The sequence below is a fragment of the Castor canadensis genome, chromosome 11, assembly GCF_047511655.1.
Source record: "Castor canadensis chromosome 11, mCasCan1.hap1v2, whole genome shotgun sequence".
Classification (NCBI taxonomy): domain Eukaryota; kingdom Metazoa; phylum Chordata; class Mammalia; order Rodentia; family Castoridae; genus Castor; species Castor canadensis.
The window spans coordinates 86,396,532-86,423,932 of record NC_133396.1 but is presented as its reverse complement, the minus strand read 5'-3'; the positions used below and the strand labels follow the sequence as shown (position 1 = coordinate 86,423,932).

At 35.1% G+C, this 27,401-nt stretch overlaps 1 protein-coding gene across 1 annotated transcript in view; it reads left to right on the top strand.

Moving 5' to 3' along the window:
- The window catches only part of Pappa2 (pappalysin 2), a 260,775-nt gene that overhangs the window by 125,430 nt on the left and 107,944 nt on the right, over positions 1–27,401 (top strand). The window contains exons 11-12 of the mRNA XM_074047398.1: positions 2,228–2,421; positions 4,252–4,398. Coding sequence (XP_073903499.1) covers positions 2,228–2,421; positions 4,252–4,398 — 341 coding nt within the window. The remainder of the gene's footprint in view (positions 1–2,227; positions 2,422–4,251; positions 4,399–27,401) is intronic.

Sequence of the window (27,401 nt, the reverse complement as noted above, 5' to 3'; positions counted from 1 at the left end):
TCCTCATGTGTGACAACAAAATGGCAGATAAGCACAATCATATTGATTCTACATACAAATTAGCCTAAGAAAATACACTAAGCCAGAGGGAAAGCAAGCCATCTCCTGGTGTCTGTGTTTACAGATAAGATCACAAAGGATAGCAGGACATAATATTTTTTAGTCCTGGAGAATCCCTGGTAATAAATTATAACTAGTTGATGTTGACCTTAAACCCTTGCCACTCAGGGACTCAGCACTTCTTCCAATTCTGAGAGCCATCAGCATCAGGTTTATTTGCTATAGATTGTTTTCCATTCCCATATGCATACATTGTAATGATTTTGTGGAGTGTCGCCACACATCAATGTCATTTTAAACAGCAGTTCATTTAAAAATTCTTTAGTATCTAAATCTTAAGATAAAGTAGAAGATGATAATTATGTTGAATTTATTATGGTGTCAAGAATGGCACAGAAAACACAAATCCCCAGTTCTCTAGAGCTAGAGAGGAATCATAGAATTTTAGTATCAACTCATTCATCCATCTATCTATCTAGTTGACAAATAAATGACCATCATTTATCATGCTTTCAGTATCTGTCATGTACCAAGGGCCTGCTGGAGATCTGATCCCTTCTAACCAGGACATAGAGCCCATCTTTTCTTTTCTTTCTTTCAAATCCTGAGGCTCTGAATATTGTAAACTGAGGCTCTGAACATTTTAGTGACTCATCTAAGGGTATTCAACAAGGCCTCTGCAGAGCAAACCCTGGAACTCAGCTTTCCCCATGTTCAATCAAGTACACTTTTCTTGCTATGAAGCTACAGAGAATACATTTTTTCCTATTTTATTTGAGTACCATTCAGATATTTGAAATGCCTCCTCATTATTCTCCTTTCCAATCCAAACATCCCCTCATGTGATTAGGTTTCCAGACCCTTTCCTATTCACCCCAACCTGGCATGCTTTGTGTGGTCAATGCCCAGAAAGGAATCCAATACTACAGATGTGGTCTGGCTGTGCAGAATACACAGAACCGATTACCTCCCTCTTCTGCACAAGTATTTGTTAATTCCACCTCTGTTTGCAGCATTTCTTTTTGGTAGCCACATAGTGGTCTCATATTGAAAATAAACATACATTCTCTAAACACTGTGCCACCCCCAGTGCAGCTCAAGTCTCATTTAACTTAAGAGCAGACTTCACTTTGTTTCTTTCACATTTGATCCAATGAAGTTTGATTCATATTTTCTCCACCTCTAACTCCAGTAAGACTATATCTAAATCATTATAACTATGCTTAAATACCATACTTAAAACTATATTTAAACTATTCACTGGATAAAGTTGAAACAGTGTGTTCTTACCATTAGACATCTTTTTCAATGAGTGATAAGTTCATTTTATGCTAAGCATATAGTTCTATTTCATTATTTGAAAAATAATGAAAGTTTGAATGAACCACTTAAAATGTATTTTAAAAGTCTGTTATTTTCTGATGGATTTGAACAAAACACAATTTCAATTCCATGGATAAAAAATACAGACAAGAAACAAGAAGCAGCAGACACTGGGTTATAAATAGAAAGACATTATATACATTTTCTACATTGAAGAAAGCAAGTCTACATGTCAATGAAGAGTCGTCACTGTTCGTTAGTAGGCGTTATCCTATGAGCAAGTATGGAACTTGCCTAGTGCATCTGAGCTTGCTTGACAACCCCAACAGTTTTCCTGTTTCAGAGAAATTATGTGGACAAAGAAATAATTCAGTGGCAAAAAGTGACTGAAAAGAACACTTCAGTGAACAAACTAAAGTTTTGAAATACTTTAGTATTTCAAATATTATGAAGGAGGTTCAAATACATAATACATCATGCCAATTATTTGTATCCTCTGCTTTTTACTATATCGTTCATATCTCCAAGTGTCTCACTCAGCTTTACTTAATATTTCTTCACACTCTCAGCTTTAGTTGCTTTTTTTCCTCCTATCCCTTTTCTTCCAATCCCAGCCCTTTCTATAACTTTATTATGTAGGTAGATTCTATCTCTTCCCCAGTAAAAAAAAGAACATTCCTTTTCAGGATCATGAGTGGGGTATGTTTGGGGTTTGCATTTGACTGGCTGGCAATCACAGTAGTCTCTCTAATGGGCTGAAAAAGAAATACAATGAACACTCCCATGTTTATTTTCCCATAAAATACGAAAACATTATTTCAGTGTAATTCATGTTTCTTGGCAGGGGAGCCAAGCCTTTGCTACAGGTATGAGGGAGATGGGATCTGTGAACCTTTTGAAAAGGAAGCTAGCATCATAGACTGTGGCCTCCACGCTCCTGAAGGATACTTGGATCAGTGGGCTGCCCAGGCTTACTCCTCTCATGAGGACAAGAAGAAGTGCCCTGTTTCCTTGGTAATAGGAGAACCTCATTCCATGGTAAGTTAATCTAGATGACTAAAGTTATGGCTGAGTAAAACTGAAGTAACTCCCCTACAAGCTAAATGGGAGCTTCCATTTTACTCCAGACTTTGACATCCAATTTTGTCCTCACTGATCTCAGAAGAAAATAATGTTAACTGAAAAACTTGTGGGTTAGTAGTGAAACCCCACCCTCACACTCCTCAGAGATCTCCTCACTAGTTTTTATCTAGGAACTTTTGACCATGTGATAACTTACTCCAAGGTATACACAAGCATCTCAAAATTTGACTTACAAGTACATATATCAGAAATTACTCTTGACCTCTATGTTTTGGAGAATTTATTGTAAAATTAAAAAAGAGGTAGTGAGATGTCAGAAGGCTTGGGCTACACTACTGGATTCACTAGTGTTACTATTATTACATGATCTTGAGTAAGTTATCCTCCTGGGGTGCCAATTTTCTTGTATGTAAATGATTGTTAACATTTTGCATTTAATTAAATGATTTATTACAGTGATCAAATGAGATTTTAATATATATTAAATATAACAGGGTAATTTGTGTAAATTAATTATTATTATGGAAGAACTCCTGGAGTTAGGATTTTGATTCTTAGGTATTTGATTTCCCCTGAACATCCAACTGAATAGATGGGAGATTCTCTGAGGATGATAAAATGCTATGCTAATGATATTTATGAGTTAGAGTTGAATACTTAAAGAAGAATAAGGATTCCTGGCCCCATTCCAGATGATTTCATTGCCAAATAGTATCTTCCATTCATAAAATGGGCAATGCAGTTCTTCATGGAAGTGAGTGTTAGCCCACCATGTTTTTCAGGCCAGGGTAAAATAATTGCATTTTAGAACTAAGGATACATCTCTGAGGAGATTGAGGAGATTCCCAAGTCTGCTATTCCCATTCAAGGGGCTCATCAAAGGCCCAGGTGTCTTCAGAATTCTCACTCTTCCACCCTTGGCTTGCAGTTTTCTTCTTCCTGCTTCTAACATTACTGCTGCTCCAGTAGGCATGAAATTGGCATTTCAAGTAGGAAGAAGGTAGCAGGCCAAAGGGAAATTGGTACATGCCAGCTGAGTTTTTCTGTTTTCATTGGGACAATGGTAGTTTTTCTGAAAGTTAAACAATGTAGACTTCTACCATGTCTTTTTGGTCAGTTCTAAGCCATTTCCTCACCTTTACTTGTAAGGAACCCTGAGGAGATAAGCATTTATGCAACTTGAATGAAGTTGGAGTTTGTTAATAAGAAGAATAAAGGGAAGTGGATATGTAGAAAAGTAGTCTTTTCTGCCACTCTCTCTTAGCCTAATTCTGGCATCTTTCTCCATAGAGTTCTGGTGTCTAGTGACAGGAAAACTGGGAGATTCTGAGTTAGTGACAGCTCTCTGAAGTGGCTTTTAGTCTAGTCTGTCTGTCTTTCCTAAGTGAAGTAGGAGAAGTTTCCTGGAGTTTTGCTTCTCTGGCTCTTTTATCCAGTCAAGTGCCAAATGGCTCCCTGACTCAGTAGCCTCTCTTTTGGGGCTACATGGTGAGGACCTAACCATCATCCTGTAAAGATGCATGGCTAATCTTTGGAACAGTCACCTGAAATATGCCAGGACTATTCTCTAGGCAAGATCTCTGGGCCGATGATGTATCTTTCAGCTCTGGCAAGTTATGTCTTGAGGCTAACAGAGAACATTAAGAAATTCTACACTGAGAAAGGTTTTTCTGCCAAAAATGTGATCATTAAGTATTCAAAGAGTAAAACTTTGGTTTTTGCCCTGGAGAGTTTCATTTATCTCTCACACTCCATCCTTAATTTTTGGTTGAAATTGCATTTCAGATTTGTACTTCCTACCATCCAGATTTACTGAAGAACCATCTTCTGGCTGGCTGGTTTCCCTGTGTTGCAAGTGGAAAAAGATTCCATGATAATGGCAAGGAGCAGCCAGAAGATAGCTTGGAAAAGGATGAAGAGGTTTGGCTTGAAGTAAGCAGCCCAAATGTCTTTTTTTTTTTTTTTTTGGTAAAAGAGATAGTGGCACATGTATGAGTGTGAGGATGTGTGCATATGTATGTGTAAAGTGGAATGGCTTGTCACGAGATTTCCTTTTGTTATCTCAAAGTTTTTATAACTTGAATCTATTTTTACTTCTCTTTGAATTTTGGACTTCTATATGGGTAATCACTTTATCAAAATAACACACACACACACACACACACACACACACACAGGAGAGTGCCAACATCAGAATGCATAGCTTAATGAATGTTTGGTAAGTGAACATCTCCTCTGACCAGCACACAGATGAAGAACTAGACCATTGGCCTCACTCCACAAGGCTCTCATGCCCCCGGTCTGTTTTTATACTGGGTACCTACTACTTCAACTTCTATCTCCATAGATTAGTTTTGCCTACATTTTAGCTTTGTTTGAAAAAGTTTCCAGTATGTTCTCTTTGTGTCTGATTCGTTCTCCTTAAACATTATATTTGTGGGATTCATTCCTACTTCTTTCCTTAGTCTCAGTATTCATTTTCATTACAACACAGCATTCTAAATGTATGAATATAAAATATACCTAACCATTCTAATGTTGATATTTTTAATTATTAAAACTAACATATTGAATATGGGGATTATTTCCTGCCTTTCTTATTAAAAATTATTATGCTATAGATATTTATGTACATTTCTTTTGGTGAGCATACATATACACTTGTGGGTATATTTAGATCAGATAGCTCTTGGTAGGTCAGCTTTGTTAGATAATTCCAAATAATTTTCCACAGTGGTTATGCTAATTTTAACTCCTGCCAGAGGTTTATACATGCTTAAGTTGCTCCACATATTCACCAACACTGGTATTTTAAGTTTGAGTTTTAGCCTTTCTATTGGTATGTAAAAATTGTCCTCTGTGGTTTCAACTTACATTTCATGATTGATGAGACTTGGATCCGCTTATGTGTATGTTGGTCATTGGTGTATACTTTTTATTCTTTCTTTTCAAAGGGCATAGTCAAGTCTTTTGCTTAAGTGTCTAATTTTATTCAGTTTTCTGAATAAAAATCCTTTTTCAGTTATATTCTGTTCAATATATTCTAATATTCTATGGCCATTTCTTTTTCTTAGCATATATACTTACAAAATAATGGGCTTCATTATGACATTTTCTTGCATGTACACAATGTACTTTGATTGTATTCATCCCCATTACCCTCTTAAGTCTCTCTTCCTTTTCATGATGGTCCCTTTCTTTTCCCAAATAGTCTACCTCCTACTTTCATGTCATGTTCTTTTTAAATCTAGATTCTGAAAGAAAACATGCAATATTTGTCTGTCTGAGTCTATGTTATTTCAGTTAACATGATGATCTTTAGTTTCACCCATTTTGTTTTGCTACTGACATGATTTCATTATTTTTATGGCTGAATAATACTTTATTGTGTATATGTTTATACCACATTTTCTTTATCCATTAGTCTTTTGATGGCCACCTATTCTTATTCCGTAACTTTGCTATTATGACTATTGGCTCAATAAACAGGGCATCCAGTTATCTCTATTGTATTCCAACTTTGATTCCTTCTGGTATATACCCAGGTGTGGTATAGCAGAATCATATGGTAATTCTACATTTAGGGTAGACTCTCCATACTGATTTCCATAGTGGTTTGGCTAATTTACATTCCCACCTATAGTGTACAGAGTCAGTTTTCTCCCTATCCTCTTAGCACTTGTTGTTTGTTTTCTTTCTTTTTTAAATTCATTTATTCATATGTACATACATTGTTTGGGTCATTTCTCCCCCCTGCACCCCATCCCCATCCTCTCCTCCCCACCCCCTTGCTTACAAGCAGAACCTGTTTTGCCCTTTCTCCAATTTTGTTAAAGAGTAGACATAAGCAATAATAAGAAAGACATAGCATTTTTGCTAGTTTAGATAAACTAGGTATCTATATAGAGAGATACCTAGCATGGGTGCCATGCACAAGCATATTACAACCCAAATTGATTCATCTATACCTGATCTTTTCACTACTTTCCAGTCACCTTCCTATATTAACCTCTGTCATTTTAAGGTTACGGTATTAGCTCCTCTGCAGTGGGGACATATAACACTTTCATGTGTTGGGTTTCCTACCTGTCCCCATTCCTCCCATATGTGCTCTCCCCTTAGCGTGTGACCCAAGTCCAACAACATTGCTATAGTTGCTCTAGATGTAAAGTCTGCATATGAGGGAGAACATATGATTTTTGGTCTTCTGAGCTTGGCTATCCTTGCTCAGAATGATGTTCTCCAGTTCCATCCATTTACTTGAGAATGATAAGATTTCATTCTTCTCCACAGCTGAGTAAAACTCCATTGTGTACAAGTACCAGTTTTCTTAATCCATTCATCAGTAGTGGGGCATCTTGGCTGTTTCCATAACTTAGCTATTGTGAATAGCACTGCAATAAACATGGGTGTGCAGGTGCCTCTGGAGTAAGCTGAGTCACATTCATTTGGGTATATCCCTAGGCATGGGATTGCTGGATCATATGGCAGATCTATGTTTAGATATTTAAGAAACCTCCATATTGTTTTACAGAGTAGTTGCACTAGCTTGCATTCCCAGCCACAGTGTATGGGGTTCCTTTTTCCCCACATCCTCGCCAACACCTGTTGTTGCTGGTGTTTTTAATGATGGCTATTCTAACAGGGGTGAGATGGAATCTTAGTGTGGTTTTTGATTTGCATTTCCTGTATGGCTAGAGATGCTGAGCATTTTTTCATGTGTTTTTTGGATATTTGAATTTCTTCTTTTGAGAAAGTTCTGTTTAATTTGTTTGCCTATTATTAGTTCATTGATTTTGGGAGAGCTTAGTTTTTTGAGTTCCTTGTATATTCTGGTTATCAGTCCTTTGTCTGATGTATAGCTGGCAAATATTTTCTCCCACTCTGTGGGTTGTCTCTTCAGTTTACAGACCATTTCTTTTGTTGTGCAGAAGCCTTTTAGTTTTATGAAGTCCCATTTGTCCATCCTTTCTCTTAGTCTTGGAGCTGCTGGGATTCTATTGAGTAAGTACTTGCCTATACCTATTACGTCCAGAATGTTTCCTGCTCTTTCCTGCACCAACTTAAGAGTTTCAGGTCTGATATTAAGGTCCTTGATCCATTTTGAGTTGATACTAGTACAGGGTGATAAACATCGATCTAGTTTCAGTTTTTTGCAGACAATAACCACTTTTCACAGCAATGAAAAAAAGATGGGCATAGTTGTGTAGATTCATATCCAGGTCCTCTATTCTGTCTTAATGTCTGTTTTTGTACCAGTACCATGCTGTTTTCATTGCTGTTGCTTTGTAATATAGTTTGAAGTTAGTTATTGTGATACCTCCAGCATTGCTCTTTTTGCTTAGTATTGCCTTGGCCATTCACAGTTTCTTGTGTTTCCAAATGAATTTTAGGGTAGATTTTTAAATCTCTGTGATGAATGTCATTGATGGGATTTTGATGGGAATTGCATTGAACGTGTAGATTGCTTTTGGTAGTATAGCCATTTTTACTATATTAATTCTACCAATCCAAGAGTACAGGAGATCTTTCCAACTTCTGTAGTCTTCCTTGATCTCTTTCTTCAGGGGTTTGTAGCTTTCCTTATAGAGGTCATTCACATCCTTTGTTAAGTTTACTCCTAGGTATTTGATTTTTTTGAGGCTATTGTAAATGGAATTGTTTCCATATATTCTTTCTCAATCTGTTTGTTGTTGTTTATAGAAAAGGTAATGATTTTTGTAAGTTGATTTTGTATACTGCCACCTTGTTGTAGCTGTTTATGGTGTCTAGGAATTTTTGGGTAGAATTTTTTGGGTCTTTAAGATATAGGATCATTCCATCTGCAAGTAGGGATATTTTGACAGTTTCTTTACCTATTTGTATTCCTTTTATTTCTACTTCTTGCCTAATTGCTCTGGCTAGGAATTCCAGGACTATGTTGAATAGGAGTGGGGATAGTGGGAACCCTTGTCTCTTTCCTGATTTCAGGGGAAATGGTTTCAGTTTTTCTCCATTAAGTATGATGTTGGCTATAGGTTTGTCATATATAGCGTGTACAATGTTGAGGTACATTCCTTCTATTCCTAGTTTTCTTAGAGCTTTTATCATGAAGTGGCGTTGGATATTATCAAAGGCTTTTATGCATCTATTGAGATGATCAAGTGGTTTTTGTCTTTGCCTCTATTAATGTGCTGTATTACATTCATAGATTTGCATATGTTGAACCACCCCTGCATCCTGGGGATGAAGCCTACTTGGTCGTGGTGAATGATCTTTTTGATGTGTTGTTGGATTCAGTTTGCCATTATTTTGTTGAGGATTTTTGCATTGATGTTCATTAAGGAGATTGGCTATAGTTCTCCTTTTTGGAGGTGTCTTTGTCTGGTTTGGGGATAAGTGTAATACTGGCTTCATAAAATGAGGTAGGCAGTTCCTTCCCTTTCTATTTCATGGAAGAGTTTAAGGAGGGTTGGTATCAGCTCTTCTTTAAAGGTTTGATAGAATTCAGCAGAGAATCCATCAGGTCCTGAACTTTTCTTTTTTGGGAGACTCTTTATTGCTACTTCAATTTCATTTTGTGTTATAGATCTATTCAGGTGATTAATATCCTCTTGGTTCAATTATGGATAGTCATAAGTACCTTGAAATTTGTTCATTTCTTCAAGATTTTCAAATTTATTAGAATATAGGTTCTCAAAGTAGTCTCTGATGATTTCCTGGATTTTTGTGGTGTTTGTTGTTATCTCCCTTTTGCATTTCTGATTTTACTGATTTCGGGTTTTTTTCTCCTCATTTTAGTCAGGTTTGCCAGGGGTCTGTCAATCTTATTTGTTTTTTCAAAGAACCAGCTTTTTGTTTCATTGATTCTTTGTATGTTTTTTTTGTTTCTATTTAATAAATTTCAGCCCTTATTTTTATTATTTCTCTCCTGCTTATTTTGGGATTTCTTGCTCTTGTTTTTCTAGGAGTTTGAGAAGTAGCATTAGGTCATTGATTTGAGATCTTTCTGTCCTTTTAATATATGCACTCATGGCTATAAACTTTCATCTTAGGACTGCCTTTGCTGTGTCCTATAGGTTCTGGTAGGTCGTGTTTTCATTTTCATAAACTTCTAGGAACCTTTTAATTTCCTCTTTTATTTCATCAATTACCCATTGATCATTGAGCAATGTGTTGTTCAGCTTCCAATTGTTTGCATGCTTTCTTCATGTTTTTGTTGTTGAGATCTAGTTTTAATGCATTGTGATCAGATAGAATGCATGGGATTACTTCTGTTTTCTTATATTTGCTGAGGCTTGCTTTGTGGCCTAAGATATGTTCAATTTTGGAGAAGGTTCCATGGGCTGCTGAAAGGAATGTATATTGTGCAGAAGTTGGATGAAATATTCTGTAGTCATCAGCTAGGTCCATTTGCTCTATGGTGTGATTTAGTTCTAGAGTTTCTTTATTGATTTTTTTGTTTGGATGACCTATCTGTTGGTGATAGGGGATATTAAAGTCTCCCACTACCACTGTGTTAGAGTCTATATACGCTTTTAGGTCCTTCAGAGTGTGTTTGATAAAATTGGGTGCACTGATGTTGGGTGCATATAGGTTGATAATTGTTATTTCTTTTTTTTTTTTTTGGTGAAAATAAGTGAATTCAGCTTTTATTTTGGACTCAACTAGGTAAGAAACTTCAGAGTTAGAAAGATCTTAAGCAAAAAATGAGATACTCGCTCCCTGTTTTTTTCTTTGTGAATAGCCCATGAAAAATACTTAAAATATCCTTTATATATATTAAACCTTATCTAGGATATTTTATTTTTTTTTTTTCATTTTTCTTTTATTATTCATATGTGCATACAAGGCTTGGTTTATTTCTCCCCCCTGCCCCCACCCCCTCCCTTACCACCCACTCCACCCCCTCCCACTCCCCCCCTCAATACCCAGCAGAAACTGTTTTGCCCTTATCTCTAATTTTGTTGTAGAGAGAGTACAAGCAATAATAGGAAGGAACAAGGGGTTTTGCTGGTTGAGATAAGGATAGCTATACAGGGCATTGACTCACATTGATTTCCTGTGCGTGGGTGTTACCTTCTAGGTTAATTCTTTTTAATCTAACCTTTTCTCTAGTACCTGTTCCCCTTTTCCTATTGGCCTCAGTTGCTTTAAGGTATCTGCTTTAGTTTCTCTGCATTAAGGGCAACAAATGCTAGCTAGTTTTTTAGGTGTCTTACCTATCCTCACCCCTCCCTTGTGTGCTCTCGCTTTTATCATGTGCTCATAGTCCAATCCCCTTGTTGTGTTTGCCCTTGATCTAATGTCCACATATGAGGGAGAACATACGATTTTTGGTCTTTTGAGCCAGGCTAACCTCACTCAGAATGATGTTCTCCAATTCCATCCATTTACCAGCGAATGATAACATTTCGTTCTTCTTCATGGCTGCATAAAATTCCATTGTGTATAGATACCACATTTTCTTAATCCATTCGTCAGTGCTGGGGCATCTTGGCTGTTTCCATAACTTGGCTATTGTGAATAGTGCCGCAATAAACATGGATGTGCAGGTGCCTCTGGAGTAACAGTCTTTTGGGTATATCCCCAAGAGTGGTATTGCTGGATCAAATGGTAGATCGATGTCCAGCTTTTTAAGTAGCCTCCAAATTTTTTTCCAGAGTGGTTGTACTAGTCTACATTCCCACCAACAGTGTAAGAGGGTTCCTTTTTCCCCGCATCCTCGCCAACACCTGTTGTTGGTGGTGTTGCTAATGATGGCTATTCTAACAGGGGTGAGGTGGAATCTTAGTGTGGTTTTAATTTGCATTTCCTTTATTGCTAGAGATGGTGAGCATTTTTTCATGTGTTTTCTGGCCATTTGAATTTCTTCTTTTGAGAAAGTTCTGTTTAGTTCACCTGCCCATTTCTTTATTGGTTCATTAGTTTTGGGAGAATTTAGTTTTTTAAGTTCCCTGTATATTCTGGTTATCAGTCCTTTGTCTGATGTATAGTTGGCAAATATTTTCTCCCACTCTGTGGGTGTTCTCTTCAGTTTAGAGACCATTTCTTTTGATGAACAGAAGCTTTTTAGTTTTATGAGGTCCCATTCATCTATGCTATCTCTTAGTTGCTGTGCTGCTGGGGTTTCATTGAGAAAGTTCTTACCTATACCTACTAACTCCAGAGTATTGCCTACTCTTTCTTGTATCAACTTAAGAGTTTGGGGTCTGATATTAAGATCCTTGATCCATTTTGAGTTAATCTTGGTATAGGGTGATATACATGGATCTAGTTTCAGTTTTTTGCAGACTGCTAACCAGTTTTCCCAGCAGTTTTTGTTGAAGAGGCTGCTATTTCTCCATCGTATATTTTTAGCTCCTTTGTCAAAGATAAGTTGCTTATAGTTGTGTGGCTTCATATCTGGATCCTCTATTCTGTTCCACTGGTCTTCATGTCTGTTTTTGTGCCAGTACCATGCTGTTTTTATTATTATTGCTTTGTAATATAGTTTGAAGTCAGGTATTGTGATACCTCCTGCATTGTTCTTTTGACTGAGTATTGCCTTGGCTATTCGTGGCCTCTTGTGTTTCCATATAAATTTAACAGTAGATTTTTCAATCTCTTTGATGAATGTCATTGGAATTTTGATGGGAATTGCATTAAACATGTAGATTACTTTTGGGAGTATAGACATTTTTACTATGTTGATTCTACCAATCCATGAGCATGGGAGATCTCTCCACTTTCTATAGTCTTCCTCAATCTCTTTCTTCAGAAGTGTATAGTTTTCCTTGTAGAGGTCTTTCACATCTTTTGTTAGGTTTACACCTAGGTATTTGATTTTTTTTGAGGCTATTGTAAATGGAATTGTTTTCATACATTCTTTTTCCGTTTGCTCATTGTTAGTGTATAGAAATGCTAATGATTTTTCTATGTTGATTTTATATCCTGCTACCTTGCTATAGCTATTGATGATGTCTAGAAGCTTCTGAGTAGAGTTTTTTGGGTCTTTAAGGTATAGGATCATGTCGTCTGCAAATAGGGATATTTTGACAGTTTCTTTACCTATTTGTATTCCTTTTATTCCTTCTTCTTGCCTAATTGCTCTGGCTAGGAATTCCAGTACTATGTTGAATAGGAGTGGAGATAGTGGGCATCCTTGTCTGGTTCCTGATTTTAGAGGGAATGGTTTTAATTTTTCTCCGTTAAGTATAATGCTGGCTGTAGGTTTGTCATATATAGCTTTTATAATGTTGAGGAATGTTATTTCTTTTTGGTGTATTTCACCTTTATTAGTATAGAGTGTCCTTCTTTATCTTGTTTGATCAATGTACGTTTGAAGTCTACTTTGTCCAAGATAAGTATTGCTACTCCTGCCTGTTTTCAGGGGACATTGGCTTGGTAAGTCTTCTTCTAGCCTTTCACCCTAAGTCAGTGCTTGTTTCTGTCAATGAGATGGGTTTTCTGTAAACAACAGATTGTTGGATCTTCCTTTTTAATCCAATTTGCCAAACAGTGTCTTTTGATGGGGGAATTAAGTCCATTAACATTCAGTGTTAGTATTGATAGGTATGTGGTAATTTCTGTCATTTAGTAGTTTTTGTTGTTTAAGGGTTTGATTGTGTCCAACTGAATCAATGTTACTCTCTACTTTCTTGCCTTTTCTTCTCCTGTGGTTTGGTACTGCCTGTCCTTTCATAGTTTTCTTTGCTTTCATTTTCTGTGTGCAAAATTCCTTGAAGAATCTTTTGTATTGGTGGCTTGGAGGTCATCTATTGTTTTAGTTTCTGCTTACTGTGGAAGACTTTTATTGCGCCATATATTTTGAATGATAGTTTTGCTGGGTAGAGTATCCTAGAGTTGAAGTTATTTTCATTCAGTGCCCCAAATACCTCACTCCATGCCCTTCTTGCTTTTAAGGTTTCTATTGAGAAATCTGCTGTGATTTTGATTGGTTTACCTTTGCATGCTATTTGTTTTTTCTGTCTTACAGTCTTCAATATTCTTTCTCTATTCTCTGTGCTTGTTGTTTTAATGATAATATGTCGTGGGGTAGTTCTATTTTGGTCAAGTCTGTTTGGTGTTCTTGAGGCTTCCTGTACCTGAATGGGCATAGCTTTCTCTAGATTTGGGAAATTTTCTGTTATTATTTAGTTGAATATACTACGAATCTCTTTTGCTTCCACCTCTTCTCCTTCTTCAATGCCCATGATTCTTAGGTTTGGTCTTTTGATGGAGTTGGTGAGTTCTTGCATATTCCTTTCACAGGTCATGAGTTATTTGACTAATAGTTCTTCAGTTTTTCCTTTAACTTCCATTTTATATTCAGGTTCTGAGATTTTGTCTTCCACTTGTTCTAGTCTGCCGTACTGGCTTTACATTGTGTTTTATATTTCTGTTTCAATCTTTTTTTTGAGGTTTTCCATATCTTGGGTCACTTCCTCTTTAATTTTTATATTGTCAATTTTCATCTTTAATTCATTTATCTCTCTATTTATAGTGTTCTCTGTTTCACTTTGGTGTTTATTTAGGGCTCTTATGAGTTCATTTATTTGTTTGTCTTCTCATGTTCTTTATTTTTGTTGTCTTGGAATTTCTTGCATGCCTCTTGTATGTTTTGGTTGACCATATCTAGTAACATCTCCATGAAATTCTCAATGATTGCTTGCAGGATTTCTTCTTTGTGGGTGTTCTTGTGGGTATTGTTGGGGTCCTTGGAGTCATTTATTTTTGTTTTGTTGGAGTCTGGAACTGGGTATCTGTTTTCTTCATTTCCCTCTGAATCCTGTATTAAATTATTTTTGAGGGGAGAATGGTTTCCATCCCTTTTTTGTCTTCCTATCACTCCACTTGGTACTGTGTAACTATGTTCTTGGTAAGCTATTGCTGGTTTCAGTCCCCTGTTTTCTTTCCCTTGGTTTAGTTTTGTTTTGTGGGTGTATTGGATTTTTAGCTTAGTGTATGTATGCTATTTCTGTCTGAGTTGTGGGTTTAATATAGTATTGACCAACTCACAATAGTAAAACTAACAAAACAACCAAAAACAAAACAAAAAAAAAAAACCAAAGAAATCAATGGGGAGAGATGAACAAACAAACACAAACAAACAAACAAGAATCAAAACAAACACACCAAAAAACCCTCCTAGTTCAGGAACAATAGCATTTCAGTCTTGGTAATTCTGGTGTTACTCCTTCAGCTTCCAGCCCTGGTGTTGGTACTTAAGCAGAGGCTCTGTCTTAGTCTCGCCAGGTGGTTGGGAGTCTCGCCAGTTTTTCTTTTGTCTTTCGATGACAGCTCCTTGGTCAGCTCTTCCCTCAGTGGGGTGTGGCAGTTTGAGTTTGTATTTATCCTCAGGTTCTGGAGATCAGTTCTGTAACCCACCAGCTGTCCTGCTTTGGAGTTGGGTTTTCACTGTGTTGGTTTATTGGGGGCTTGTTTCTTTGCCTCGTCTCCTTTCTCTGGGGCAAGGTCCGTGATCCATCAGCCATCCCCTTGCTGTCAGCATGTTGTGATGGTTTACTGATTATTTTTCAATTTTGCAGTGTTGTTTGACTTTGGATGTTGCTCACTGCCTCAGGAGATGAGCTTTGTGGACCGCTACCTGCCCTATTTCAGGCAGCAGCTTACCACTGGCCCACTGTCAGCCCTTCTGCCTTTATAGCCTTTGTTTGGCTGGAACTTTGAAAGTTCATGAGATCAGCTCCTTGCTCCTCCTCCCTTCTCTGGTACACTTACAGCACCCCGCCCCCTCTGCTGTGTGTTAGTTTTCAGTTCTTTGTTAATTGTTCAGTTTTCTTGTTGCTTTTTTTTTTTTTTTTTTTTGTGGGGCAGGGTGTCAGTCTGCCCAGGGGACTATGCTGGTTTATCCCAGTGATGCCTGGGGGAATACTGTGTGATGCTTGGTGCTCATGTCTCCCAGGCAGGTTTGGAGCCAGCATCTGGCAGCACAGGAGCCCTCCTGTTTTCTCAGTGTAACATGGCATGGAGAAGATTTGTACTGGCTAGGGGTTCAGTGTGTTCGATTCTTCTTGGTGCTTTATTTCTACCAAGGGTAACTCCAGTGTCTCAGCAATATTTTTGATTTATGGAGCTCATGCTGTCTGCTTCTGCGCCCTAGTCACCATCTTGGATCCTCCCACCTGTGGTGCTCTGTTTTCTTGATGTTAGGCATTCTAACTGGGGTGAGGTAGAATTTCCATACAGCTTAGATTGGCATTTCCCTGATGGCTAAGGATGTTGAATATTTTTTCAAGTGTTTATTGGCCATTTGTGCTTTTTCATTTGAAAACTGCCCAATTAATTTGCTCATTGATTGATTAGATTACTTGTTCTTTTGGTGTTTTTTTTAAGGTGGTACTGGAATTTGAACTCAATGCTTCAGGCTCTGTGAGGCAGGTGCTCTACTACTTGAGCCATGCCTCCAGCCTTTTTTATTCTAGTTATTTTGGAGGTAGGGTCTCATTTTTTGCCCAAGATAGCCTGGCCTATGATCCTCCTATTTAAGCTTCCTGTTTTTACTAGGATGATAAGGTGAGCCCACCATGCCCAGCTTTTTTCCACTAAGATCAGGTCTTCCAAACTTTTTGCATGGAGTAGCCTGGAACTGTGATACTCCTAATCTCAACCTCCTATATAGCTTGAGATGATAGGTCACGTGAACTGGATAAAATAGGATCTTGTGGGCAATCTCAAAACACAATCCTTCCAATTTCAGCCTCTCAAGCAGCTAGGATTATAGGCATAAACCACTGGGAATGGCTTGGTGTTTAATTTTATTTTAGCTTTTTATATATTCTTGATATTAATCCCTTGTCAGATGAATAACTGGCAAAGACTTCTGCCGTTCCATAGGCTGTCTCTTCACTCTGATAACTGCTTCTTTTGCAATGCAGAAATATTTTTAATTTGATACAATCCCTTTTGCCAATTCTTGCTATTATTTATTGAGCTATTAGAATCATATTCAGAAACTTGTTGTATATGCCTGTATTTTCAAGAGCTTTTGCCTAGTAGTTTCAAAGTTTCAGGTGTAATATTAAAGCCTTTGACCCATTTTTTTAGTTGATTTTTATACAGGGTAAGAGATAGGGAACTCTTTTCAGTCTTCTGCCTGTGGATTTCCAGTTTTCCAGGCACTATTTATTGAAGGGGCTTTTATGTGATGTATGTTTTTGGAACCATTGTCAAGGATAATATTGCTGCAGCTGCATGGGTTGATTTCTGTGTCCTCTATTTTATGTGTATATCATGTCTTCTACTTTGCTGAAAGTGTCCATCAGATTAAGAATTTTCTGGTAGAGTCTTTAGGGTCTTTTGTCTGAAAATAGAGTTTTGACTTCTTCCTTTCCTATTTGTATCCCCTTCCTTCCTTCCTTCTTTCCTTCCTTCCTTCCTTCCTTCCTTCCTTCCTTCCTTCCTTCCTTCCTTCCTTCCTTCCTTCCTTCCTTCCTTTAACCTTATTGCTCTGGCTAAGAATTCTTATGTTAAAGAAGAGTGGAGAGAGTCAATACCCTTGTCTTATTCTTCACTTTAGAAGAAAAGTCTTTAGTTTCTCCCCATTTAGTATAATGCTGGATATAAATTTGTCACATATAACCTTTGTTATGTTGAGGTATATCCCTTGCATATCTAGTTTGCTCAGACTTTTTATTATGAAGGGATGTTGAATTTGTAAATGCTTTTTCCATATCTGTTGAGGTAATCAAGTGATTTTGTCCTTTATTCTACATGTGTGCTATACTATATTTATTAATTTGCATCCCTGGAGTAAAACCAACTTGATCATTGTATGTAATCTTTGAAATGTGTTGTTGAATTCAATTTGCAAGTATTTCATTGAGGATGTCTGTGTCTATATTCATGAAGGAAATTTGTTTATAGTTGTTTTATTGTATCCTTATCCAATTTTGGTATTAGGGCAATAGTGAGCTCATAAATGTATTAGGAAGTGTTCCTTCTCTTTCTGTCTTATGGAATAGTTTGTAGTTCTTTTTTAAAGTCTGGTGGAAATCAGCAATGAATTTTTCCAGAACTGGGCTTTTGTTGGTTGGGAGACTCTTTTTTTACTGTTTCAAGCTCATTTCTCATTACAAATCTGTTTAGGTTGCTTATATCCTTTTGGTTCCATTTTGTAACAGACATATGTGTCTGGAAATTTATCCATTTCTTCTAGGTTTTCTAATTTATTAAGATATAAATTTTCAAGATGTGCCCTAATCATCCTCTAGATTTCAGTGGTATGTATTATAATATGCTTTTTCATCTCTAATTTTATTAACCTGAGTTCTCTCTCTGTATCTCTGGTTAATCTGGCTAAGGGTTTGTTAATCTTGTATGTCTTGTCAAAAAAATCAAGTCTTTGTTTATTGGTCCTTTGTATTGTTTTTTTAGTCTCCATTTCATTAATTTCTGTCCTGATCTTTAATATTTTTCTCCTTATACTAATTTTGGGTTTCACTTGTTCTTGTTTATCTAAGATGTTGAGGTATATCGCTAAGTTACTTATTTATGAACTCTCTAATTTCTCAGTGTAGGCTTCATAGTTCTAAACTTCCCTCTTATAACTGTATTTTCTGTATCTGCATTCTAGTTAGGTGTGTTTTCATTTTCATTTGATTCTATGATTGTTAAATTTTCTCCCTGATTTCTTCAGTTACCCACTGTTCATTAAAAAATGGGCTGTTTGTATAGTTTCTATAGTTTCTCTTGCTCCCCAATTTCTTCAATGATCATTCAAGAGTATATTGCTTAATTTCCATGTGTTTTCATAGTTTCTGTAATTTTTCTTGCAGAATGCCTTGGTTATTCTCAAATGCTTTCAAACATTATTTTTATATAATTCATATTTTATGATTATTCATGTCAGGAGTATTTGTTCAAATATAAGACACTCTATTAAAACTGGAAGCAAAAATTTCCAACTGAAATTCTATTAATACATGTTGGCTTACTACCTCATATATTTTAGATCAGTACCCTGTTCTTACAAGTGATCCATGAGGAGAGTCTTAGTAGCAGGAAAAAATCATTAGTACTTTCACTGAAAGTTACATTGGTACATTAAAATCTATTACTAAAATATAGCTTTCACAAACCCACATGTTATCAAATGAATTAGGAAGTGATTTTTAAAAATAAGTGAGTTAGAATTTAAGTTTTCTGAGGACTCAAGGACTTCTGACTCTTTATTCTTCCTTTTATTATATCTTAGTCTTGATTTGATACACAAATATGACTTGTATACAATGGATCAGAGACAAATTTGTAGCACAAGTGAGAAATGATGGTACTGGAAAACATTGATCTTGAAAATATTTTTTCTAAAGTTTTCATTTGCTAGAATGCTACCTTCTCCCCCAAAAGAATTCTTTCATTTTATCCCATGTTTACTGAGGTGTCATTCTCTTAGTTTTTCTTATTGTCTTCTAATCTTGAGCTGATAGATGATAAGAATTTTCTTACATAGCATAAAATGTAGCTGCTTTTAATTATTTACAATAATAAGCACATTTAAAGTCAATTATGGCTTACAAAATTCATTCTCATGCACTTTTTAAATATGATTCCTATAATAGCCCTGTGAATTTAGCAAAGTAGATGTTTTCCTGTTTTATAAATGAATAAAATAAGAATTAAAGAGTCAACATGCTTTTTCTATATCAGTTGAAAATACAATGGTAAACCTGATGTTCAAATTCTTGACTTTAACCCTATGTTTATTCCTGTACATTCTGTTGCTTGATTCAATCAGCATTCATTAAACACTTGCAATACGCCAAACCCAGAATTCAGCACTGGGGATAGACAAAGTAACATGATATGAGCAAGAAACAAATTAAAACACATGTGGAATTGAAAGGAAAGGCTTCCTGTCTTCTGTTGAATTTTCTCCATAAATTCTTGAAAGACCATATATCTGTGATCTAGGTCATAGCATTTATTAAGTGCCTATTTTAAACTCTAGATGCATTAGAGGATGGAGAAATAAATAAATAGAAGGCATGATTTCTTCTAGGAAGTGCTTAGAATCTAAGTAATATATACAACAAGTGAAGCTATGGAGAAGCAGATACTCAAATAACTACTTGTTGTTTAGTTCATAAGGAGCCCGTGAACATATGTAAAATCATATGTTCGTGTTTATTTTCATGGTTGTTCTAAAATGTCTCCAACTTGGAAGGATCTCACTCAGGCTGGACTGGTTAGAAATTCTAACAGAAACCACCACATGCTCACAGTATTTTAAATACCAGCATCCTCCATATCAGTTATAAATTATGGACCACTGCTTGGAAACCCTTACTACATAAAGTCTGACACCTGTTAACCATAATTTCTTCTCTTTGTTTGAATCCAACTAGCCAAACACTGAATATGAATCTTTAACAGCAATGCAATACATGTTTAATCGATTGAATTCCAAAGATGAGAATCCCTAACACTATGCTAGGAGGAAGAAATAAGTTTATTGAAATTTACTCTGCTCCACATATTTTATCATTAATTCTCACAAATTCTCTATTAGAGATATTTTCTTTATTCTAAAAATGACTATCTTAAAACCCAGAGATGCTAAGCATTTTAGATAATGGAGCTAATACAGATTACATACAAATAAAGTTCAAATCCAGTTTATTCTGCAGCCCATTGTCCTTCCACTTTATACCAGGGGGCGGAAACATCTCTTGTGAAGAACAAGATAAAAAATCATTTTAAGATTTATGGGTCAATATCTTGTGTCACAACTACTTAACATTGCTATTAGCTTGAAGGTAGCCACGTATTGTATCTAAATGAATAAGCGTAGCTATGCTCCAATAGAATTGTATTTATGAACACTCAAGTTTAAGTTTTTTTATAATTCTCACATTATTCATGTTATTTTTGTTTAAAACTGCAAAAAAAAGAAAAACCCTTAGCTCATAGACCATACAAAAATAGTGGGTCAGATTTAGCTTATGGACTGTAGTGTTCTGTACAATAGTTATGGTAAATAATGAAGCTATGTATGAACATTTATCTTATTTTTATACCATGACAACATTTGCTTTTAATTCTACTTAATAAATGCACTGTCTCATATGAACAATATAGTGTACTATATACGCCTTTAAGGCGTATATTGTTCAGATATTGAAGAAGACAGAATGCCGTTTGCCATGTACAACTACAGATGCTATAAAGTACAAAATGGATTTAAAAGACCATAACAATTGATTGGAACAGAGAGATTGAGAAAAGCCTTATCGTATGATGAATTATTCCATTTATCACAGTATCTATAGCCCTACACACACACACATTCAGAGAGAGAGAGAAAGAGAAAACTTTAGTCATGTTGAGGATAACTTTTGTTGCAGGAACATGTCAGAATCTTCACATCTCCGTAACTTTCCAGGTAACAAACATGTTTTCCTTCACTGTAAATGCTCTGTCTCCCCAATAAACACATACTTACCTCTGAATATTTCACTCAGGGATTGTTTCCTTTAAAAAGGTGAGCCTTTTCTGAACTTCTCTCCCAAGACTTACATATCATAATTAATCACTTTCTCCTCAAGTTACCCTTCTATCATAGTGCCTCTATATGTCACTGTTCTTATTTACTTGCCTGTCTCTCCAGACTGTGAACTGCATGGATTTGTGAGAAGAAGCCACATGTAGTCTCAGGTGAAAGTCTACAATTGAGCACAAATCTGTTTATTATACTGTTTGGTGAATGCATGAATAAATGATGGGGTGTAAGGTCGGAGCTTTGACTGTTGGGAGCACACTGAAGGTACTTATTCTGAAACAGAGACTAGAGGTTCCTTTTTTATCAGTAGGACAGCGCCTTGGGCTCAATTGAAAAGGGGAGGTGGCACAGACCAAAACAGAGGTAAGGTACCTCTTCTTGTAAAGTTTTTTAAAGGATGAACTGATTGAAAAAAATCACATCAAAGGGAATTTTCAAGGATGGGGAAAATTGATGATTGTCTTTGTGGTAGGTTAGATTCTCTAGGAAGTAGATTCTGAATTGGAATTTACCATGCAGGATATTTACTAAGGAGCAGCCTAGGAATTTTTCTATGATAAAGAAGAAGAGAAAGTGTGTGAGAAAAAAAAAACAGTTGATAGGCACAGCAGACCTCATATGCAGAGTTAATGCACATTTGGTAGTAAGTGGGACTACTGCTGAAGGTTCTTACGTTATTCTTGAGATAGTAATATTATTTGACTGCAGGTTGTAACAAGCACGTATTATAATCTCACAAAATGCACAGATGCACAAATAGGTATAAGTTAAAAAGTCAAAATAGAATAATGCAATAGCTTGATTAGTCCCTAAAAAGGCAAGAAAAGAGAAACTAACAAACCAAAACAGATGCATTCAAGAGAAAAAAAAATCAAGATGGTAGATGTAAACCAAATTATATCATTAATTACGCTAAATATAAATCATCTGAGAACTCCACACAAAAGGCACAGATTGTCAGATCATATAAAACAAAAGGATCAAATTATACACTATTTACCAAAAAAATATACTTTAAACATAAAAACATACTGAGCAAAAATAAAAGGGTGGAGAATTATATATCATGTAAATTTTAAACATAAGAAAGTTAATTTGCTCTGGTAATATCTGACAAGATGGACTTTAAAACAGAGTAAGCAGAGATAATGAGGGAAATTTCATAGTTGTAATTGGTCAATTTACCAACAAGGCATAACAATCTTGTCATAAAGTAGAGAACCTAAAACAGAGTTTCAAAATAAATGGATGAAGAATTGAGAGAACTAATGGAGAAGCAGCCAAAATTCATCATAGCCAGAGTTTCTCTTTTCTTTCTTTCTTTCTTTCTTTTTTTTTTTTTTTTTTTTTTGGTGCTACTAGGGTTGAACTTAGGGCCTTGTGCTTGTTAAGGGAGGTTCTCAACTACTTGAAGCATGACGCCGGCCCTTTTTGCCTTGGTTAATTTTGAATCAGGGTATTGCTTAATGCCCAGGCCAATCTGGAGATCAATCCTTCTATTTGTGCTTCCCCATGTATCTGGGATGTCAGGCATGAAGCACCATGTTCAACCATCGGTTGAAATATAGTATCATGAACGTTTTTTGCTTGGGCTGGACTCAAACCATACTACTCCTTATCTCTTCCTGCTGAGTTGCTGGGATTACAGGTTTGAACTACCATGCCTGGTTATTGATTGAGGTTTTTTTTTGTAAATCATCCATTTAATTTGTCTATGTATATTAATATAACACATAGACAAAAAGAAACCAAGACAGATAGATAGATTTCAAAATCATTATCAAATATTTTGACCTAATTGACATTTGTAGAAACACTGCAGTCAACAACTGAAGAGGGTCAATTAGGAACAAATTTAAAAAGAAATATGAAAGATCTATATTAAGAAATATTACTGAGGGGCATAAAAGCTTGAGTAAATGAAGAAGCACAAATTGGTCCTGTATAGAAAGACAAACTCATATGAATGTCACTTCTCCCTAAATCCTTAAACTCCACATAATCCCAATAAAAATTATAACAAGGATTGTTTTAAAGAATTACAAAAATGATTTTAATGTGTTTATGGTGAGTATGAAAAAATGAGTAATTTTTGATATCTTGTCAGATATCAAAATATATCATAAGGTTATAGTGATTAAATTATCAAGAATATCAGGTAAATCAGTGAAACAGGGACTATACCAAAGATTTAACAAATGTAAATATATGGACTTCAATTTAATAAATCTAAGACAATGAGAATCATTACTATTTCCACATATCCTTGCCAAACCTAATATTAGCCAACTAATTACATTAATCAGTCTGATGGAACAAAATTATTTCTTATTTTTGCTATAGTAACTTTTTTTCTGATTATTGGGGCAGCACATCCTTTTATGTAATAATTGTTAGACATTTACTGTTGCTTTCCTTTTTAATTGTTATATAGACAAAGCTATCAGTATTTGCTAAGATTGCAAAGATGTTTTTTATTTTCTTATGTTAGTTTTATAATTTTGTATTTCTAATTTAAGCTTTTAACATTCTTGAAATTTGATTTTGTATGTAGCATGAGTAGAGATTCACTCTTTAAAGAACTATGATTAAGCAATTTTTCTAACAATATCCATTAAAGCATCCATTCTTGTTTTTATTATTTGTGGTGCTACATTCATTATATTACATCTAATCCTGTACATTACTTGCATCTGCTTTTAACTATCATGTCCTGTTTAAGAACAGCAATGCATTATTTCTATTACTATACATTTTATTATATAAAAATTCTGGTGGGACATGTCCATCCCATCTTTTTCAAAATTGAAGTTACTATTCATTATTCATGGACACTTATTTTCATATAAATTTCAGAATAACCATTGGGTCATTTCTTCTGCCTTTTTAAAAACATACTTGTACATACAGGCTGAACATAGACACTTGAATAATAATAATTGATATGATTCTATGATTTTTTTCTCCCTTGATCTATCATAATGTTGAATTATATTGATAGTGTTTTTAAATACCAAACCATTTTTGCCCTTGTGCAGTGAACTTAGATGTTTGTTATATATTATATTTTAAATATATCATTGAATCTTACTGGCCAATCTTTTATTTGGGATTTTTGAGTTCATATTCATAAGTAGAATTCATCTATATTTTACTTTTCTGAATATTGAACTTACTGGAACCTCATTAATTTGATGGTGCAGTTTTTTCTCTTCTTATTTCTGAAATCTCTTGTATAAAGTAGGGATTATCTGTTCCTTAAAAAGTTGGCTGACTCACCTGTAAAACCCAATGTCTAGGTTCATATGTGGGAAGAATTATAATTGTCATTTAAATTTCTTTGACTTTTATTTATATATTTGTTTTACTATTTCTTTTCCAATTTTGGATTATTGAATATTCTGCAAAATTACAAATTTATTCCACACATTCAAATTTGTCCTGATAGTTGATCATAATGTATTTTTGTTACTTTAAACTCTATTTTAGCTATGGTTGTCATCTCCTTGTATATATTTTTTAACTTTCCCCTCCTCTTCTTTTTCTTTTTCTAGGTTATTAGTGTCTTTAAACAACTACTTGTAGGTTCACCCATATTTCTTTTTGTCCTATTTTTCTCTATTTCTTTAATTTCTACCCTTATGTTTATATTTCTTTCTTGTTTCTCTGGATTTACACTGGTGTTCTTTTTCTAACTTCTTGTGTTGGATGTTCAGCTGATTTTTTTTTTGGTGTTCTAAACTTTTTCCTTTTGAATACTATTTTAATTATGCCCATAAAATTTGACATATAGAGCTTTTATTATTTGGTTCTAAGAACTCTGTAATAACTCATAATTCCCTTTAAAACCTTGGATTTTTAATATTATTTTGTTTGTTTCAGCACAGATTTTTTAGAAAATGACTTTTTATTATGCCAGCTGGGAATTATTGGAAGGTGGCTTTTTTCTCTCCCATTAGCCTTATATTTTAGTAGCACTTAAATGGTGAGTCTTTATTCATGCAGGAATTTAAGTACCACTCTATAATAAAATGTACATTCTACAAAAAAATTTTTTAAATGTGCACTCTACTGCTCTAAATTTCTCTTTATGTATTTATTTATATAAGCAAACATCTACAAAATCCATTCCTCCATTACTCTTGTGTTGATTTGTGTCCACAGTTCTTTCTTTTCTTTCATTTTTTTTGTTTTTTTTACTGTGCATTGTTTATTTTTAGTTTGACAAGCTTTAACTTTTTTCATTGCAATTCTTTTTTTATTATATTATTGTACTGGGAGTACATTGTGACATTTCAAAAGCTATTAAAATATATCATATTTGAATTTACCCCTTCCTTCATTCTCCTTTTCCCCCTTTCCCTTTTCCTGGAATAGTTTCAGCATGTCTCATTTTTCCATTTTCATACATGAATACATAATATTTCCATTACATTTAGCCTCCTTCACCCTTTCTTTACTTAAAACTTGTATTTATTTATAGTACACAATGTGAGCAATATAATTTATATGTATATGTACTTATATAAAATTGTGATTTATTGATACAGATATCTGCTATGTAGCCCAGACTTCCCTCAAACTTATGATCTTCCTGCCTCAGTCTCCTTTGTACTGGGATTATGTGGTGTATATGATGTGAGGTTTTGATATATTCATGTATTGTGAAACATTTACCACAATCAAGCTTATATAGTGCATTCTTACATTTTTCTTACATCAGCCTGCAGAAAAAATAAAACATTCAGTTTTAGTTTCATTTAAATTTCAGATACAGTGAATAATATTTTAGCATAAATATTTCCAAGTAATATTTGCACATATTAATACTAAAAGTGTTATTGGTTATCACATACTCAAATTTAAGCAGACCTACTAATTTTTAGTTTATTTTGCTAAACATGGGAACTTGCCCAAATATTTCTTTAATTATTCAAATGCTGATCACTTATTCAGAGATGGCTTCAATCATGCAGGAAGCTGTCCAAATTTGATAATTTTGCATAAAATGTGCATGTGTAGAAGGCACTAAGTTCAATCACTACTTTGGATTTTTTGTTTTAAAAAAGTTGACCAGATCCTTTATGAGAGGATCTTTCATGGAATTCTAACAATATTAGTATCTGAATTTTCAGTCTTCTATAGAAATAGAGTGACAAATTAGTAGATGAGTTAGAAATTAGAAGAAAACATACACTCAAAAGAGCAATATTGAAACCTCTGTTTTTACCATTAACCAGTTAAATAGCCTTGTAAAAATAATGTAATTTTAAAAAACAATAATAAACACATACAATGAATGACCGTAGTACAGTCTGAGACTACTAACTGCTGAAGTGAAGGACACTGCTGTCTACAGATACCTTCAAATTCTTGTTCCTCTGTTTATGACTGTCACCACAAAGCTTGCTAAAAATACAAGATCTCAGTTCTACTAACTTATGAGCTACATTTTAGCAAGATTCTTAGATGTTTTGTACACACTGCTCTCAAGTTTGAGAAACACTGCTTCAGAGGATTGTTATCTCAGCACTCAAAAAAAGAACAGATGTTCAAAATGATTCAAAATTTCCTATAATTAATTCATCAAGTAAAAAAAATCAGCTAAACATAGGATTCTTTATTTCGCAGGGCAGAAAAAATTCTAAAATACATTGGAATTATTTCTACATATACAATGGAAATTTCTAAAAAGAATTCTGTGCTTTAAAAGAAAATCTGTCGTTAGCAACATTAACATTTGTGTATCTTTGTAATCCCTGGGAATCCTGCAAAAGCAAAGATGCCTGTGTGTATGTGATTTCCATTTCCATCAAAAGCCAGAGTAGTTCCATTGAAAAGGAACAACTTCACCCAGTGGCTGAACAGTCTATTCCCAGAGGACAAAGTACTCATTTACCCACTTCTAATTACATTGCTACAAATCACCAACTTAACTTTTTATTGATTTCACAGGAAAGTTATTTCTGGTTCCAAGCATGGCAACTTCATAGACTCTAAGTTCCATTAATAATTGAAATAGGAATATTTTCCATGCAGGATGGACATTTGCCCAGCTAGGGAGTGCTCTTGTTCCTTTCTTTGCTTATACCTTCTGGTCCCAAGAGGCCCTTTTCCAGCCATATTCCGTAACAGCATTTCTGATTTTCAGGTTTTGTCTTAAAAGGGGTTTCTCCAGGGTTCAGGATATAAGATGAAAATTTGTGTGTAAAAAGTTTAATGAGAACCCCCTTGGTATCAACATATGTGTGGGAGTGGAAAAACTTGGGTTGGACAGAGGAGGAACTGAAACAGGTGCATGCCGGTGTCAACATCTCATGAGAACCTGAGATAGTCCTTTAGAGTTGTCTCACCCTGCACCACTCATCCCTGCCAAAAGTTCACTGGGCATGGACTGCCCACAACTCCACCGCCCACAACACACACTGTTCCAATAAAGTGGTATGACCTTGCA